Raw genomic sequence first — 14,920 nt, forward strand, 5'->3', positions numbered from 1 at the left:
TGAGTGAAGAAGTTCTTCCCTTTACCTTATCGTTTCGTCTCACTCTCTATTAGTGACCATTAGTAATTCCACGTCATCAAATCATGTGTGTTTACATCGAGACGATAAGGCGACGACACGTCAGCAAGTGAACGTAACAAAATTAGAAAGAAAAAAAAACAATGTTGACAGTGGGATTTGAACCCACGCCCTTTCGGACCAGAACCTTAATCTGGCGCCTTAGACCAACTCGGCCATATCAACTTGTTGTTCATTGATCTACGAAATAATTTCTTAATCAGAATTATAGGCCTGTTTGCTCAATGGGCCTAAGAATAAAAGCCCACTAACTCTTTTCCCGCTCTTTGATTAGGATGGAGATAATAAAGCGGTAACTTCCCCTGCAACGGCTTTTCTCAAAAGAAAACATTTCTTTCAACGAAAGAGCTCGAAGAACGCATCAATGGCGTCGAAGCTTCTAACTACCTTCTTCCTCCTATTTTTCGTTCTCGATCTCGTCGCACCTTCTGTGGCATCTTTTTCATCCGCCGTGGAAGTCCTCTCCGATTCCGGCTACTTCTCCATGGGACTCACTCTAAAGCTCGCGAACCAAGATCTTAACCTCGAAGATTGGCAAGAACTCACCATATTCGCACCTTCTGATCAAGCTTGCTCCAGATTCGGTGGTCAACCTTCGCTTTTGGATATCAAGTTCCAGCTCTCTCCGACGAGATTCCCCGGTGAATCCCTAAGAAACCTCCCGAACGGCGCCAAAATCCCTACTCTCGGATCCAATTCATCTCTCTTCGTCACCAATTCTTCACGATTCGGTGGTGGTAAATTTTCGATCAACGACGTCGTGGTCCAAGATTCCCCTGTTTTTGACGACGGCTACATCGTGATTTACGGATCCGACGATTTTTTCACATCATCGACGAAGATCTCCGACGATTCATCATCGTCTTCTTCAATCCCAAACCCTACTTCATCTACTGGTTCGATCCCAATCCCAAGTTCAGCGACTCGTACTGCTCCGAGTCCTAAATTCGCTTCGGATTCCACTCGAAATCTCCCAAATGGATCTAAACCAGAGGTGAATTGCTTCAACATCTTTGAATCTGCTTCAAGATTGTTAATGTCGAGAGGCTTCGTGATCATGGCCACGTTTCTCGCTCTGCAATTAGAAACTTCAGGGAACGACACGAAGATCACAGTCTTTGCTCCAATGGACGAAGCGATTCCAAATCCAACCACCAAATTCTCCGATTACGCTACTATATTCAGAGGGCATGTGATCAATAGACTTGTCTCTTGGAAAGATCTTCAGAAACTGGCTTGGGAAGGATCGATTCTGCAAACTGTTCTCAAAGGGTACGAAATTGAGGTTTCTTGGTCTGGTGATATACTTCTTCTCAATGAAGTCCCACTCATCTATCCAGATATGTTTATCAACGATTGGATTGCTGTTCATGGCTTTAATCAGATGATTGAACCGAAAGAGAAACAGGCTGGTTTGGGAGAGTCTATCTCAGTGCCTAACGATGGAGAAGAAGTAGTAGAAGGTGTTCATGGAGACTACTCTTCTGAGTTAGGTGACTATGGTCTTCACTGATTTTTCTAAAAGACAATTTGATTCAACAGTAATGTCGAGAGAAATACTCATATTAGTTCATAGGCATTCTCTGATTCTCTTATGCCATCATAGTGAGAAACTTTTTAGTTTGAAAATGAATATAAAGTTCTGATTTTAGACTCTCTTTTGGCGAGTGTTACTGCCTTATACCAGTTTCATTTGTTGGGAGGTTGATAATAGTACTTGAATCAGTGATTTCTTTTTCTTCATAGTCTTTGAGGTAGTTGATAGTTCTGGACGTAAACCATGTTTGTGCACATCTGTATGTAGTACTAGAGCCTGCACTTTAGCACAAAAAGAAGAATTAGTCTAAAAAGAACAAGAGCTAAAGTTCATAACCATTGCTTCACTGTATCAAGTGTTTTTTTCTAGACTAAAAACTCATTTATTGCAAAAGAAACTTGATTCAGATGCACCATTCTCCTACTACTGGTAGGGCAACTTGAGGTGCCCCTGTAAACATGTAGAAATGTAGATCTCGATTTCTTATCAAGACCAAACGATAAACCAGGTTTACCTTTTTCCATTACAAAGTTTACGGAAATGGTGACTGAAAAAGGATAATATGAGTTCAAGAAGAGTACTAATCTGAGTTTGGTGACTATGGTTTCACTGATTTGTATGTTAATTTCCAAAGGACAATTTGAGGTTCTTATACATTTCCTGTGTCTCTGATCTAATAACTTCAAATCCGTTCTAGGAGTTGTAATAATGAGAAACTCTTTAGCTCGAAAATGAATAAAAGTCTTGATCTTTAGACGCTCTTGGTGACTGTTACTGCCTTGGCACCGGCATCTAAGATTTGGCAAAACTGATCCACGCAACAACACCAGCGGCTAAGATGACCCATCCGAGCACATCATACGTGAGATCATTGTTCTTTTTTTGCTTCATCGTCTGTGAGAAAGAACAAACATGTTAAATTTTCATCAAACCAATCAGTAGTTTTGAATAAAAGAAACAACCTTTGCACTGGTAGATGAAGGTCCAGCGACAACGCCTAATGGTTGTTGGCCTAAACCATGTTTGTGAACCTCTGTATGTAGTTCTGGAGCCTGCAGTTTCACAAAGAGACAAGGTGAATTGGTCTAAGGAACAAAAACCAAAGATTCATAACCATTGCTTCACCGTACAATGTGTTTTTCAACACTAAAAAAAAACTTAATTTCTAGCATAAAGATATGATTCAAATACATTATTCTCTTTCTAAGAGTCACTATGTATCCACTGATCCAAAGCACCTTGCAGTTCCTATTCCTAAGACAACTAGAGAAGCCTCAACAGCATGTATATCTCAATTCCTTGAACCAGGACCAAAAGATAAAACAGGACTTTAACAATAAAGATGTACCTTGGAAGCCAATTCCAGTGATCTCTGATAGGCTACGTTCTCTGGTTGCTGCATATATACATCTCAAATTACAAAACACCACACACAAAAACATATAACAATCACACTGATTAGGTGGGGATCAGGAAAGAAAGAGACTAATTACCTCCTCCAGAGCTTTTTGAAAGAAGTGTGTAGCTTTCTCAAAGTGATGTATAGCCTCGGTTTGATCAGGAGTCAACAACCCATATGAAGTGTGAGCATTACCTATATACCAAAGCGTATCGTGCTTCTTTGGATCAATTACCAACGCTTCTCCCAGCTTCGAAATGGCCTCTACGAAAAATTTCATCTTCTAAATATTAATTACGGATTCCAATAACAAAATGTACATCTTAACATACATAAAGACTACTCAAAGTCCTTAAGAACATCTCCAGGCAGATTCAATCAAACAGACTATCATCAAAGCTAATCTGAATTTGAATGCAAACTACAAAGAAAAGAAGAAATACAAAAGGCACCTAGCATCAGCTGCTTTGACTCTGGCATATTTTGGAACTGTGATATTTCCAGTAAAGCTCCTCCCCATTTCGTCAGATTCTACAAAAAAATTCCAAGAAACCCAATTCGAATTACGCCATCAAATCACAAATTCATCATCGATTTTCACATAAATACTCCAAAACACATGCAAGAACCCAGAAAGAGAGAAAAAAAAAAGACTAACATCGGTATCCAAAGGGTTTTTGACGTAGGTTGCTTCTGCTTTCACGCGAGCATGTTCAAAGAACATCAATCTCTCGAGTTCACGCTGCATATCCATGGCTTCTCAAGCTTCGCGAGAAAACTTTTTAATTCTTCTTCCCTCACAACGAAATTTTAAGGAAGACGGGCAAAATCATAAGGCGATTACCAAAAGTAAATTTTCTGCAAAAAATAAAACAAAAAAATATAAGGCGGTTTAGTCATATCGAGTTATCGACCGATGAAATGAAAGCTAGAGAGTAGAGATAGCTTAATGGGCCTGATGGGTTTCCTGCTTAAGTCGGCCCAATTAATATCACAAAAATATATACGAAAACCACACTTTTTTTTTTTTTTCACACACTGACCCAAACTTTTATTAAAAACACCACAAACTTTTTATTAAAACACAACAAGATGTGTGATGCTGATGCAGGTCATTGCATTTGAAGAAACAAGCAATAAAAAAGCAACAAAACAGAAACCACAAGGGGTTTCCCAAAAAAGAGAAAAATAACAGAGACCACAAGGGAACCAATACATAGCAAACGCCAAAGATCTGTGATGTTTTCATTTTTAATGGATCCTGAGACTGGTCTCAAACTAAGCTCTGCCATATTATTCTCCATCTTCTTCTTCCACAGAGGAAGCTTCCTAAGCCAACTCCAGCGACCTGTATGTTCACTGTCTTTGATGTATTCAACTTGAGAGACCTTTAAAGCTTCTGCTTCTCCATCTATGTGGTGGTTTCTGTTGCCTCCAGTTTCAGAGTAGCCCACTTCGATGCCACTAGTCAAAAAGATCTTTACACCACATTCCATAACCTCGACATCACTGGAGCTGAAATCAAATAGAATCTCGTTCGGAGTCACATCCAAAAGGCAACTGTCTTCATCCGGAAATATGTCTCCACAAAACATAAACAGATGTTCTGATAGAGATCCACCAGACACAAATGGATATATGGACTCTGTAGCAGAGTTAATTATGACACCTCCTTTGCTTCTTAGAAAACAACGTATCTTATTAAATGCAAAATTCTTGACTGGCGAAAGCAGAAGGCAAGCCTTAAATCTTCCAAACGCAGAAAAAACTTCCTCACAAACTGGAGCCAGAGAGATGGTTATCGAGTGCCCTATAGTTTGGTGAGTGAACTCTGCAGGGATTTCTTTACCTGGCAAGAATATAGACTTGTTACCCCATTGTTGTAAGATTCCTCTTTTGGATTCTTTATCCAGTTTCAGACAGTTGTAGAACATCAATTTCGAGATTGGTCCGTGGAAAGAGCAGCATACGCTCTTGAGCGATGTACAGTGGTCTGCAAATAGGGTCACCAGGGAAGGGGAATGACCCTGAATTGACACCAGTTTTGTGCAGTTTTCAACGAGAAGAGATACTAGATGCGGGAGACCTATGATGCAATCTGGAATCATCTTTATGTCACTGTTGCGCAGGTCTAACTGTGTTACACTTTCTGGGACATGTATTATTCTCTCGAGGCTTCTGCTCCCTATCTGAAGCAAATCAAGACGAGACCAGTTTCCAAAAATGGACGCAGGAATATCTTTAATCATTGTGCCTGCTACATAGAGACGCTTGATGTTACTCGAAATATCTGGAAAACTTCTCAGTCGTGAGCACTTATTCATTCTGACCTCCTCAAGAGATGCTAAGTTGATGTTGGTGGGAATAATTTGTAGCTTAATGCAACATGACACATCCAGCAATTCCAGTTTCTGTAGATAAGAAATAGAGGATGGAATCTCCACCAAACTCTCACAACTGGTAAGTGTCAACGTCTTGAGGTTAGTGGCTTTCGAAAGATTTGGGATTTCTTTCAAATTGGAAGAATATCCCAAATTTATTTTCTTTAGATTTGTAAGGGGCTGCATGTCAAACACACACAAAATAAGGAATATTATACTTTAGCGTTAAATCATTAGTAAGCAAACGTATTCACAAGCACAAGTATCAAATACCAACCTGGATTCCTTCCCATAGCTTCTCCAACTTGCTGGATCCCATATAGATTTCGACGAGACATTCTGGCTGAAATGTCAAAGGAAGACTTGTCCTCGGGTATGAACCCCAATGAAGCAACCTTAGACGAGGTAGATATTCCATGTCCTCTAACAAGCTAACATTTCCATTATAGAAATTTAAGAATTTGAGGTTACGCATTCTATTGAAGGCTCGCTTGCTTATAGATAACGCCTCGATCTTGGAAATATCAAATGATATACCTATGATGGATTCAGTACCCTACCAAATATTGCAAAAGAAGACTGATGAAACTGTTATCACAAACAAAATTAGGTAATATCTATGGAATATATACATATTAGTAAGAACTTACTGTTTCATCTGCCAACACATCACGAATCTCTTTGGCCTCTACTAAAAACTGACGTTTCCCCGGCTCGCCCTGTTGAATAACAACTTGTCTACCCAATTGTTGAAGTAGACAGTGCATCGTTATCCAACCATTAGTAGACACAAGAGATTTAGCAGCTAAGGTCTTCAACCCATTCTCGACATCCAAAGTACTGTCAGCTAGCATGGTTGTCACATAATCAACACTTTTATGGTTGAAAAAGCATGCAATATGAAGAAACAAAGATTGATGTCGCTCCGACAATTTGTCATATCCCACTCTCAAGACATTCTCAATTTTTCTATCAAAATTAGGTTCAATCCCATATAATTGACTCCTCCACTCATCCTCACTCTCCCCATAGAAAGAAGAACCAACAACTCGAAGGCCCAATGGAAGATTACCGCAAAGCTCTACTGCTTTTTTTGCAAGCTTTTCAAAACCATCTTGGGGAGAATTTTGTTTGAAAGCAGATAGACATAAGATCTCAAGAGCTTCTTTTTCGGATGGAAAATCCACATGGTAGATATCGTTGATCCCATGTGCCTTCAAAATCTTTTTATCCTTTAAGGTAATAATAATTCGACTTCCAGGACCGAACCAAGAACTTTCTTTAGCTAATACCTCTAGCTGCTCTAGATCATCCACATCATCAAGAACTATAAGCACTCTCTGGTTATGTAGCCATTCTTTTATTGCGCCTAAATGATGTATCTTCATATCCTTTTGGTTCAAAATTTTTGACAGAAGCTTGCTTTGCAAACACAACTTCGAATCATAGTCATTAACATCAATGTTCCCCATAAAACAGGTACGCCGAAAACTAGTAGAGAGTTGATTAAATAAAGCTCTAGCAATGGTAGTCTTACCAATTCCGGAAGGACCCCAAATGCCAATCATCTTCACATCATCCCACTCGAGGCTTAACAGAGAGCCCAATTTTGTCAGATGAGCTTCAAGTCCCACCATTCCCTCAAAATCCCTTAGAGGTGTAGTAAGATTCAGTTTGTTTGAAACATCTGTAGCAATCTTTTGGATCATCTCTGCTTCATTAGCCCTAACAAAAGCAAATTTAATCATGTTAGACCAGTCTTATCAAATGATGGAACCTCAACTGTAGAAGCATCTCTTAAGAAAAATAAATTCTAACTCATTGAGCCAAAAGAAACAACCAACCAGTTTAAAGAGTGTTCTCCAGCTATGGTTGCTACATCGGTCAAAGCTTTGCTCCATCTCTTCGTCACTTCCTCGGATTTCCCTTCACATGTTTTCTTGAAAGCACTTCCAAAATTCCCCAACTGTTTCCGTACATCGGACGGATCAACTTTGTAAAAAACAGTCATCACAGCCTGCCCTGAAGCTTCTTTGCACTTCAAGATTTCCACCAACTCATCTAAGCACCAACCAGAAGAAGCGTACTTCTCTGAGAGCACCACAATGGAGACTCTAGAATCTCTAATCGCTTGCACGAGCTCAGGTTCAATCGTATAGCCTCTCTCGATCTCTTGATCTTTGAACGTAGTGATCCCTTTACTTTCGAAGTGACTGTGTAAATGACTGAGAAATCCACTGCGGACGTCTGGGCCGTGGAAACTCGAAAAGACATGGTATCTCTTGAAGTCAAACTGTGAAGAAGATGAAGAAGCAGCCATGAGAAATAAAGTAAAAGTGAGTTTTGAAGAAAGAAGGTATCACAATGGTCCTATATATTAAGGGAAAATTGTATTTTTGTACAGAGAAAAAATTATCAATAAATTTTTTACAGAGGAAAAACATAAATGCTTCCCACTTTCACTATAATAGTCGAACGTGTAAGAGAACCAACAAAGAAGTTTCCATAGGAGAAAAACAAAGTTAACAAACATGTGTCCCCAACAATTCAACAAAGTCGTCAAAGACCACTGACTTCATGATTTTGTAATCAATTTTATAAAGCTTTCTGCTTGCCTAATTAACATCAGCTTCTTTGTGTTAACAAGAGTTAATTCCACTGATTACGAACCTATTAGAATCAGGAGATTAAGATTAAAAAAAAAATACAATTTTCTAAAGTTTAATCTTTTTCAACCCAAGGGATAAACTTTTATTCTAGTCCAAGGGATAAACGTTTTGTCATTCCAAAAGTCTAATTCATCACTGTCTCCATCTAAAACCTAGTTCATCAATGTCTTCATGTCCATCTAAACCAAGTTCAAAACTTTATCAAAACCTAGATTCATCACTGTCTTCATCTCCATCTAGAATTCAAAAACATCATCACAAACAATTCCATATTGACATGTGTACCATTGTCTATCAAAACGCTCAATACAACTCAAGAGTAAAATGTATAACACATTTCTTTTTGCAAAGAAATCGATATTTTACCTATTCTAAGTTGCTAATTTCTCAGGCGAGGCGACATGACATGACAACAAATCTCCTCCTCCAAAGCGCATCTCCCAACTTTTAAATGGCCTTACTTCTGCTACTTGTAGAGCATGTTCGAATAACATCAAATTTTTTCCATCACTCTGCATTTCCATGGCGGCTTCTCGAGGAAACTTTTTGATTCTTCGGCAACAAATCACGAAAGCTCATGTTAAAATCCAGATATTGTTGGGAAGTGGTCAAAGCTAGAAGAATAAGTTCCCATAGTTGTCGGAGATAGTGGTTTTGTTCTGTTTTGGATAATTGCCAATCGTGTGAACGAGTCTAGTGGCATCGCTAGTTTGTAGGAGTTAGTTGCTTCTTGTTATTTGCTTTCATAGTTGTTAAGTCTTCTTTATATAAAGAAGCAAGTTGTAATCGTTTCAGTTTTATCAAGTATTAATCAGAAAAGCTTTGATCAATTGTCTTTGAGCATAACCAGTTTCAAGAATTGGTATCAGAGCTTCATCACAAAGAGGCCTAAAGAGAGTTGAGAGTTGAGTGAGAAGAGCGAGAAATTCAATGGGAGATAGCAGCAGTGCGAAAGGGTTCGTGGTTCCAGCTATTCCAAGGTTCGATGGTCATTACGATCATTGGGCACGTTTGATGGAGAATTTCATCCGTTCTAAAGAGTATTGGGATCTCATAGAGGAGGGGATACGTACGATCGAAGGAGGTGTTCTTACAGAAGAACAACAGAAGGTGGTTAACGAACAGAAGCTGAAGGATCTGAAACTCAAGAATTTTCTCTATCAATCCATCGATAGAGATATTCTTGATACGATTCTAAATACTGATACAAGCAAACAAATTTGGGATAGTATGAAGCAGAAGTTTGAAGGATCTACCAAGGTGAAGAGAGCACAACTTCAAGCACTACGCAAGGAGTACGAGGCTCTTCAGATGAAGGAGGGAGAAACTGTGAACAGTTTTTTTGCAAGGACACTTGCAATTGCGAAAAAGATGAGAACGTGTGGAGATGTTCTTCAAGAGAACACCATCTCGGAGAAGATTTTAAGATCGCTGACGATGCGATTCAATTATGTGGTGTGTTCAATTGAAGAATCCAACAACTTGGATAAACTCACCTTGGATGAGCTCCAAAGCAGCCTTTTGGTCCATGAACAGCGGATGAGAGGAGGACCAGCAGAAGAGGAACAAGTGCTCAAAGTTTCATCCGAGGGGAGAGGACGAGGAAGAGGCTATTACCGAGGAAGAGGGCGTGGTAGAAGCAGCAACCGAGCCACCGTCGAGTGTTTTAAGTGCCACAATCTAGGGCATTATCAATCTGAATGCCCTACTTGGGACAGTAATGCACATTATGCTGAGTTGAATGAGAAAGAGGAGCTACTGCTTATGGCGTTTGTTGAGGAGAATAAAGCAAAGAGAGATCATGTGTGGTTTTTGGACTCTGGTTGTTCAAATCATATGACTGGAGATCGAAGTTGGTTCACAAATTTGGATGAGAAGCTGATGCATACCGTGAGATTGGGAGATGACTCGAAGTTGAGAGTACAAGGTCATGGAAGCGTAAAAGTGATTCTAAAGGGAAGAAGTCACATCATTCCAGATGTTTACTATGTTCCTGAGCTAACAACAAATCTTTTAAGTCTTGGTCAACTACAAGAAAGGAAGCTGTCGATTCTCATTAAAGAAGGAAGCTGCAAGGTGTATCATGAAACACAAGGGCTAATCATAAACACATCTATGACAGCAAATAGGATGTTTGTTTTGCTAGCCGACGCATCAGAAACGACGTGTTTGCAAGTTTCACAAGAAGAACCAGCTCTGTGGCACAAAATGTTTGGCCATCTGAATCAGCAAAGTCTTGAGAGCCTGTGGAAGAAACAGTTGGTGGTAGGGCTTCCTCAAATTGAGAAATCTGATGTTGTTTGTGGAGTATGCGTAAAAGGCAAACAACACAGAGACACGTTTCCAAAGCAAGCTAACTGGCGTGCAACAGAAAAACTCCAGCTCATACACACAGACCTATGCGGACCTATCCAGCCCAACACTATTGGAGAAAAGGGGTACATTCTGAGCTTTATTGATGACTTCAGTAGAAAAACGTGGATTTATCTCTTGTCTGTGAAGAGTGAAGCTTTCACATTCTTCCAAAGTTTCAAAGTGATGGTTGAGAATGAAGCGAGAATGAAAATAGGATGTTTAAGAAGCGATCGTGGTGGTGAATTCACCTCAAAGGAATTTAATGAGTTATGTGCGGCTAATGGAATCAAGCGACAAATCACTGCTGCATTCACGCCACAACAAAATGGAGTAGCTGAACGAAAGAACAGAACGATCATGGAGATGGTGAGGTGTATGTTGATCAAAAAGGAGATGCCAAAAAGTTTTTGGGGAGAAGCTGCAGTTAGGACTATTCACGTCTTGAATAGGTGTCCTACCTCAGCAGTGAAAGACAAGACTCCACAAGAGTGCTGGACCGGAATCAAACCGAACGTTGATCACTTTAAAGTATTTGGTTGTGTTGGGTATGCTCATGTTCCGAGTCCGAAACGAGTGAAGCTGGATGATAAAAGTCAAAAGTGCATATTCCTTGGTGTAAGTGAAGGTTCCAAAGCTTACAAAATGTTTGATCCTGTGACAAATAAAGTCATTGTTAGCAGGGATGTGATTTTTGATGAGAAACAAAGATGGAGCTGGGAGAAGAAAGAAGATGAAGAACAGATTGATGAGTTGGTGATTGAGGATGCAAAAAAAAATGTGGAGATTCCTGAGAATGTCACTACTCAAGCAGTAACAGATAATATTGATGCTGAGGTAACTATTGGAGATCCAAATGCTGAGCCACCTGCAAACGCCCCAACTGATCCACTGCCTCAACAACGAAGCAGAGCTCCACCAAGGTATCTACAAGACTACGTACAAGATGAAACGTCAACTGACGACGAAGAAGAAGTGCATTATGTAGCCTTGTATGTTTCTCATGAAGATCCTTACACCTACGAGGAGGCCGCCGAAGAAAATAAATGGAAAGAAGCAATGGATGCTGAGCTTGAGTCCATTAAGAAAAACGATACATGGGAGCTCGTTGACTTACCGGTAGGATCAAAGAAGATTGGGGTTAAGTGGGTATACAAGACCAAGGTGAATGAAAAAGAAGAGGTTGATAAGTTTAAAGCCAGACTTGTTGCAAAAGGATACTCACAAAAACATGGAGTAGACTATGATGAAGTTTTTGCACCGGTAGCACGTTGGGATACCATCAGAATGTTGTTAACAGAAGCTGCTAAGAAGAAGTGGACGGTGTATCAGCTCGACTTCAAAAGCGCCTTTCTTCATGGAGTGTTAAAAGAAACAGTGTTTGTGGCGCAAGCAGAAGGATATGAGAAGATAGGTGAAGAGGATAAGGTGTATAAGCTGCACAAAGCACTCTATGGCCTTAAACAAGCTCCAAGGGCTTGGTACAGCATGATTGAAGAGTATTTTACAAAGGAGGGGTTTAACAAGTGTGAGCTTGAACACACGTTGTTCATAAAGAATGAGTCGGGAGGAAGAGTTCTCATCATAAGCCTGTATGTGGACGACCTAATTTTTACTGGAAACGATCTGCAGATGTGTGAAGAATTTAAAGCTTCGATGATGAGAGAGTTTGAAATGACAGATTTGGGGAAGATGTGCTATTTTCTGGGTGTGGAAGTTGATCAAAGTGAAAGAGGAATATTTCTATGTCAAAAGAAATATGCAGCTGAAGTATTGTCAAGGTATGGAATGGAGGATTGTAATCCTGTAAACAATCCGATAGTTCCAGGTACAAAATTGTCAAAGGACATGGAAGTAGATGATGCAGATCCATCACTTTACAAGCAGCTGATCGGTAGCTTGATGTATCTAACAGCTACAAGGCCCGATATCATGTTTGTTGTTTGTTTTTTGAGCAGATTCATGATGCAACCTAAAGCTGCTCATCTTGTGGCTGTCAAAAGAGTGTTGAGATACATCAAAGGAACTATGAAAATGGGGTTACTCTACACAAACGCTGGGGAAGGGACGTTGACAGCATATACAGACAGTGACTTTGCTGGTGATATAGACAGTGGGAGAAGCACTTCTGGATATGCATTTCTTATGAGCAACGCAGCTGTAGCTTGGAGTTCAAAGAAACAGCCGATTGTGACGCTCTCTACAACAGAAGCTGAATATGTTGCTGCGTCTTTCTGTGCAACCCAATGTCTTTGGATGAAGAGGATTCTTAGCAATTTGAATCAAGCTGAAGAAGAATGTGTTACCATTCTATGTGATAACAGTTCTTCGATTAAGTTGTCAAAGAATCCAGTTTTACATGGGAGAACTAAGCATATCAAGGTGCGTTTTCATTTCTTGCGTGAGCTGGTGAAAGAAGAAGAGGTGAACTTAGTTCATTGCAGAACTCAAGAACAGGTCGCAGACATCATGACAAAGCCATTGAAGTTGGAGACGTTTGTTAAGCTGAGGAGAATGCTTGGAGTTCAGGAATTGCAGAAGAACAAGGATCAAACTGCAATACCGTAGCCGTATTCAGTTTGGGGGAAGGTATGTTGGGAAGTGGTCAAAGCTAGAAGAATAAGTTCCCATAGTTGTCGGAGATAGTGGTTTTGTTCTGTTTTGGATAATTGCCAATCGTGTGAACGAGTCTAGTGGCATCGCTAGTTTGTAGGAGTTAGTTGCTTCTTGTTATTTGCTTCCATAGTTGTTAAGTCTTCTTTATATAAAGAAGCAAGTTGTAATCGTTTCAGTTTTATCAAGTATTAGTCAGAAAAGCTTTGATCAATTGTCTTTGAGCATAACCAGTTTCAAGAGATATGGCTTAATGGGCCTTATGGCTGCTAATGTCAGCCCAGTAACAACAACACTAAGGCCCCTAAGAGCATCTCCAAAAGAGAGATATTAGTGGAGTTCATCTGTTTAATCTGATTTAATATAAATCAAAAACAATTAAGAAGCTAAAGATCAATCGTTAACTAGGCAGCTTAAGGTGCGGTTTTTCGGATGACGTAACGTATCTAATTTGATAAGGTATCTTCAATCTCTTCGTGAAGGTAAGAATCTAGCCGATATTCTCTCTCTCCGCCGATTCAGCTCCGGTTAGGATCATCGGTGCCGTCATCTTTTCAATGTATACGGGATCATCTGTGGTTTACTTCCGCGAAAGGTATTACCTTTTTCACATTTCTCTTCCTCCTTTGTTCATTTTACAGTTTTGATTTGCGGTATGGATGGTGGCTGATGGGGGAATCACTGCTTTTCACATGGCTGCCTTGAATGGAGTATTTGACTATGTATAACTTTTGTTTGATCTTGATCTTGTTTTGTTTCAGTTTTGTGTCATGAATCAATACATGTCTTGAATCAGTTTGTGACCTAAATCACTTTTGTGTCTTTGTTTAATCAGTTTTGTGTTTGTGTTATGAATGAACGCATGTCTTGAATCAGTTTTGGTCATGAATCAGTTTGTGTCATGTATTAGTGCATGTCTTGAATCAGTTTTGTGTTTGTGTAATTGTTTTTCTTCTGTCATTTTGCAGGAGATAATAAGTACAAGAAGATGGCAACTTGAGGATGGCAAGTTGAGATGACAAGTACAAGCAGACGACAACATTCTCAGAACTAATTATATATTGGTTTTGTTCCCTGATTGGTGTTGGATTTGTTACTCCTGAATATTGTTATGAACTCTCTCAAGGGATTTAGTGTTGGAGATGCTTTAAGAGCATTTCCAAAGGGAGCTTTTATTAAGAGTTCTCAGCATAAATGTGATTCAAATCAAATAAAAAATAGGAATAATTAGAAGAACCAGTTCTTATTAAGGAGGTTTATGAATATCTAAGAACATCCTTATTAGTTACTCTCATTAAGAGTGTCTCAACAAAAATTATTATAAAATTAATATATTATAGAATCTTATTAATTTTTGTCCTCCTATCGGTTTGATCGTAAGAAGAGAGAGAAGTTTGGTTTTGCTTTTGGCTAATGAATAAATGAAATATAAAATAAAGAATAAATATTAATGTTGACCAGTAGCCTACTAACATATAAGTGTCTTAGAGTGCTTTCGATGTTTATGGGAAGACATACATCTTCCCAATTTCAATACATTTTTTATTTTATTTACATTTTATTTTAAAACAACCTTATTATCTGTCAGATGGATGTGGTCTAAGAGATGCTAACGTGTTGGTGTCCGCTTGGATGAAAGTTTTGATATGATAAGAAACGTGTTGGTGTCCGCTTGGATGAAAGTTTTGATATGATAAGAAAAATGTCTTTGTGTGTTTCTCATTCCTCCTTCTATCTCTCTCTCTCTCTCTCTCTCTCTCTCTCTCACTTTCTCTCTCTATCTCTCTCCCTCTCTCTCTCTCTCTCTATATATATATATATATATATATAGCGAGAGAGAGAGCGAGAGAGAGAGAGAGAGAGAGAGAGCGTGACCTTCCTCTCTCTCTTC

At 39.3% G+C, this 14,920-nt stretch overlaps 3 protein-coding genes and 1 non-coding gene across 5 annotated transcripts; 1 reads left to right on the top strand and 3 right to left on the bottom strand.

Moving 5' to 3' along the window:
• The first annotated feature begins 83 nt into the window (after nt 1-83).
• LOC17877804 (putative fasciclin-like arabinogalactan protein 20) lies at nt 84-1,735 on the top strand. The gene is given in 3 exon segments (XM_006285840.2): nt 84-127; nt 369-408; nt 410-1,735. Coding segments are annotated over 3 exon segments (1,266 nt in total). The 3' UTR covers nt 1,592-1,735.
• On the bottom strand, nt 163-243 carry TRNAL-AAG. Its single transcript has one exon. It is a non-coding gene; the product is annotated as a tRNA-Leu (tRNA).
• Nucleotides 1,736-2,115: 380 nt separating the features above from the next.
• On the bottom strand, nt 2,116-3,899 carry LOC17879902 (mitochondrial import receptor subunit TOM20-4). Its single transcript, XM_006284511.2, has 6 exons — nt 3,673-3,899; nt 3,467-3,545; nt 3,109-3,278; nt 2,964-3,011; nt 2,578-2,667; nt 2,116-2,509 (listed from the first exon to the last, which is right to left on the bottom strand). The coding sequence occupies exons 1-6, from the start codon at nt 3,766-3,768 to the stop codon at nt 2,408-2,410; spliced, it is 585 nt and encodes a 194-aa protein (XP_006284573.1). The 5' UTR covers nt 3,769-3,899; the 3' UTR covers nt 2,116-2,407.
• Nucleotides 3,900-4,063: 164 nt separating this feature from the next.
• LOC17878946 (disease resistance protein RML1A) lies at nt 4,064-7,715 on the bottom strand. Of its 2 annotated transcripts, XM_023778635.1 has the most exons (5): nt 7,240-7,498; nt 6,933-7,120; nt 6,046-6,242; nt 5,673-5,951; nt 4,064-5,575 (listed from the first exon to the last, which is right to left on the bottom strand). In XM_023778635.1, exons 1-5 carry the CDS (start codon nt 7,404-7,406, stop codon nt 4,127-4,129), a joined length of 2,280 nt encoding a protein of 759 aa, XP_023634403.1. In that variant the 5' UTR covers nt 7,407-7,498; the 3' UTR covers nt 4,064-4,126. The 2 variants fall into 2 exon arrangements, with proteins under 2 accessions (XP_023634403.1, XP_023634402.1); XM_023778634.1 differs by having other exon boundaries at nt 6,046-7,120; nt 7,240-7,715.
• Between the last annotated feature and the right edge of the window lie 7,205 nt (nt 7,716-14,920).

This window comes from Capsella rubella, unplaced genomic scaffold, assembly GCF_000375325.1.
Source record: "Capsella rubella cultivar Monte Gargano unplaced genomic scaffold, Caprub1_0 scaffold_7, whole genome shotgun sequence".
Classification (NCBI taxonomy): domain Eukaryota; kingdom Viridiplantae; phylum Streptophyta; class Magnoliopsida; order Brassicales; family Brassicaceae; genus Capsella; species Capsella rubella.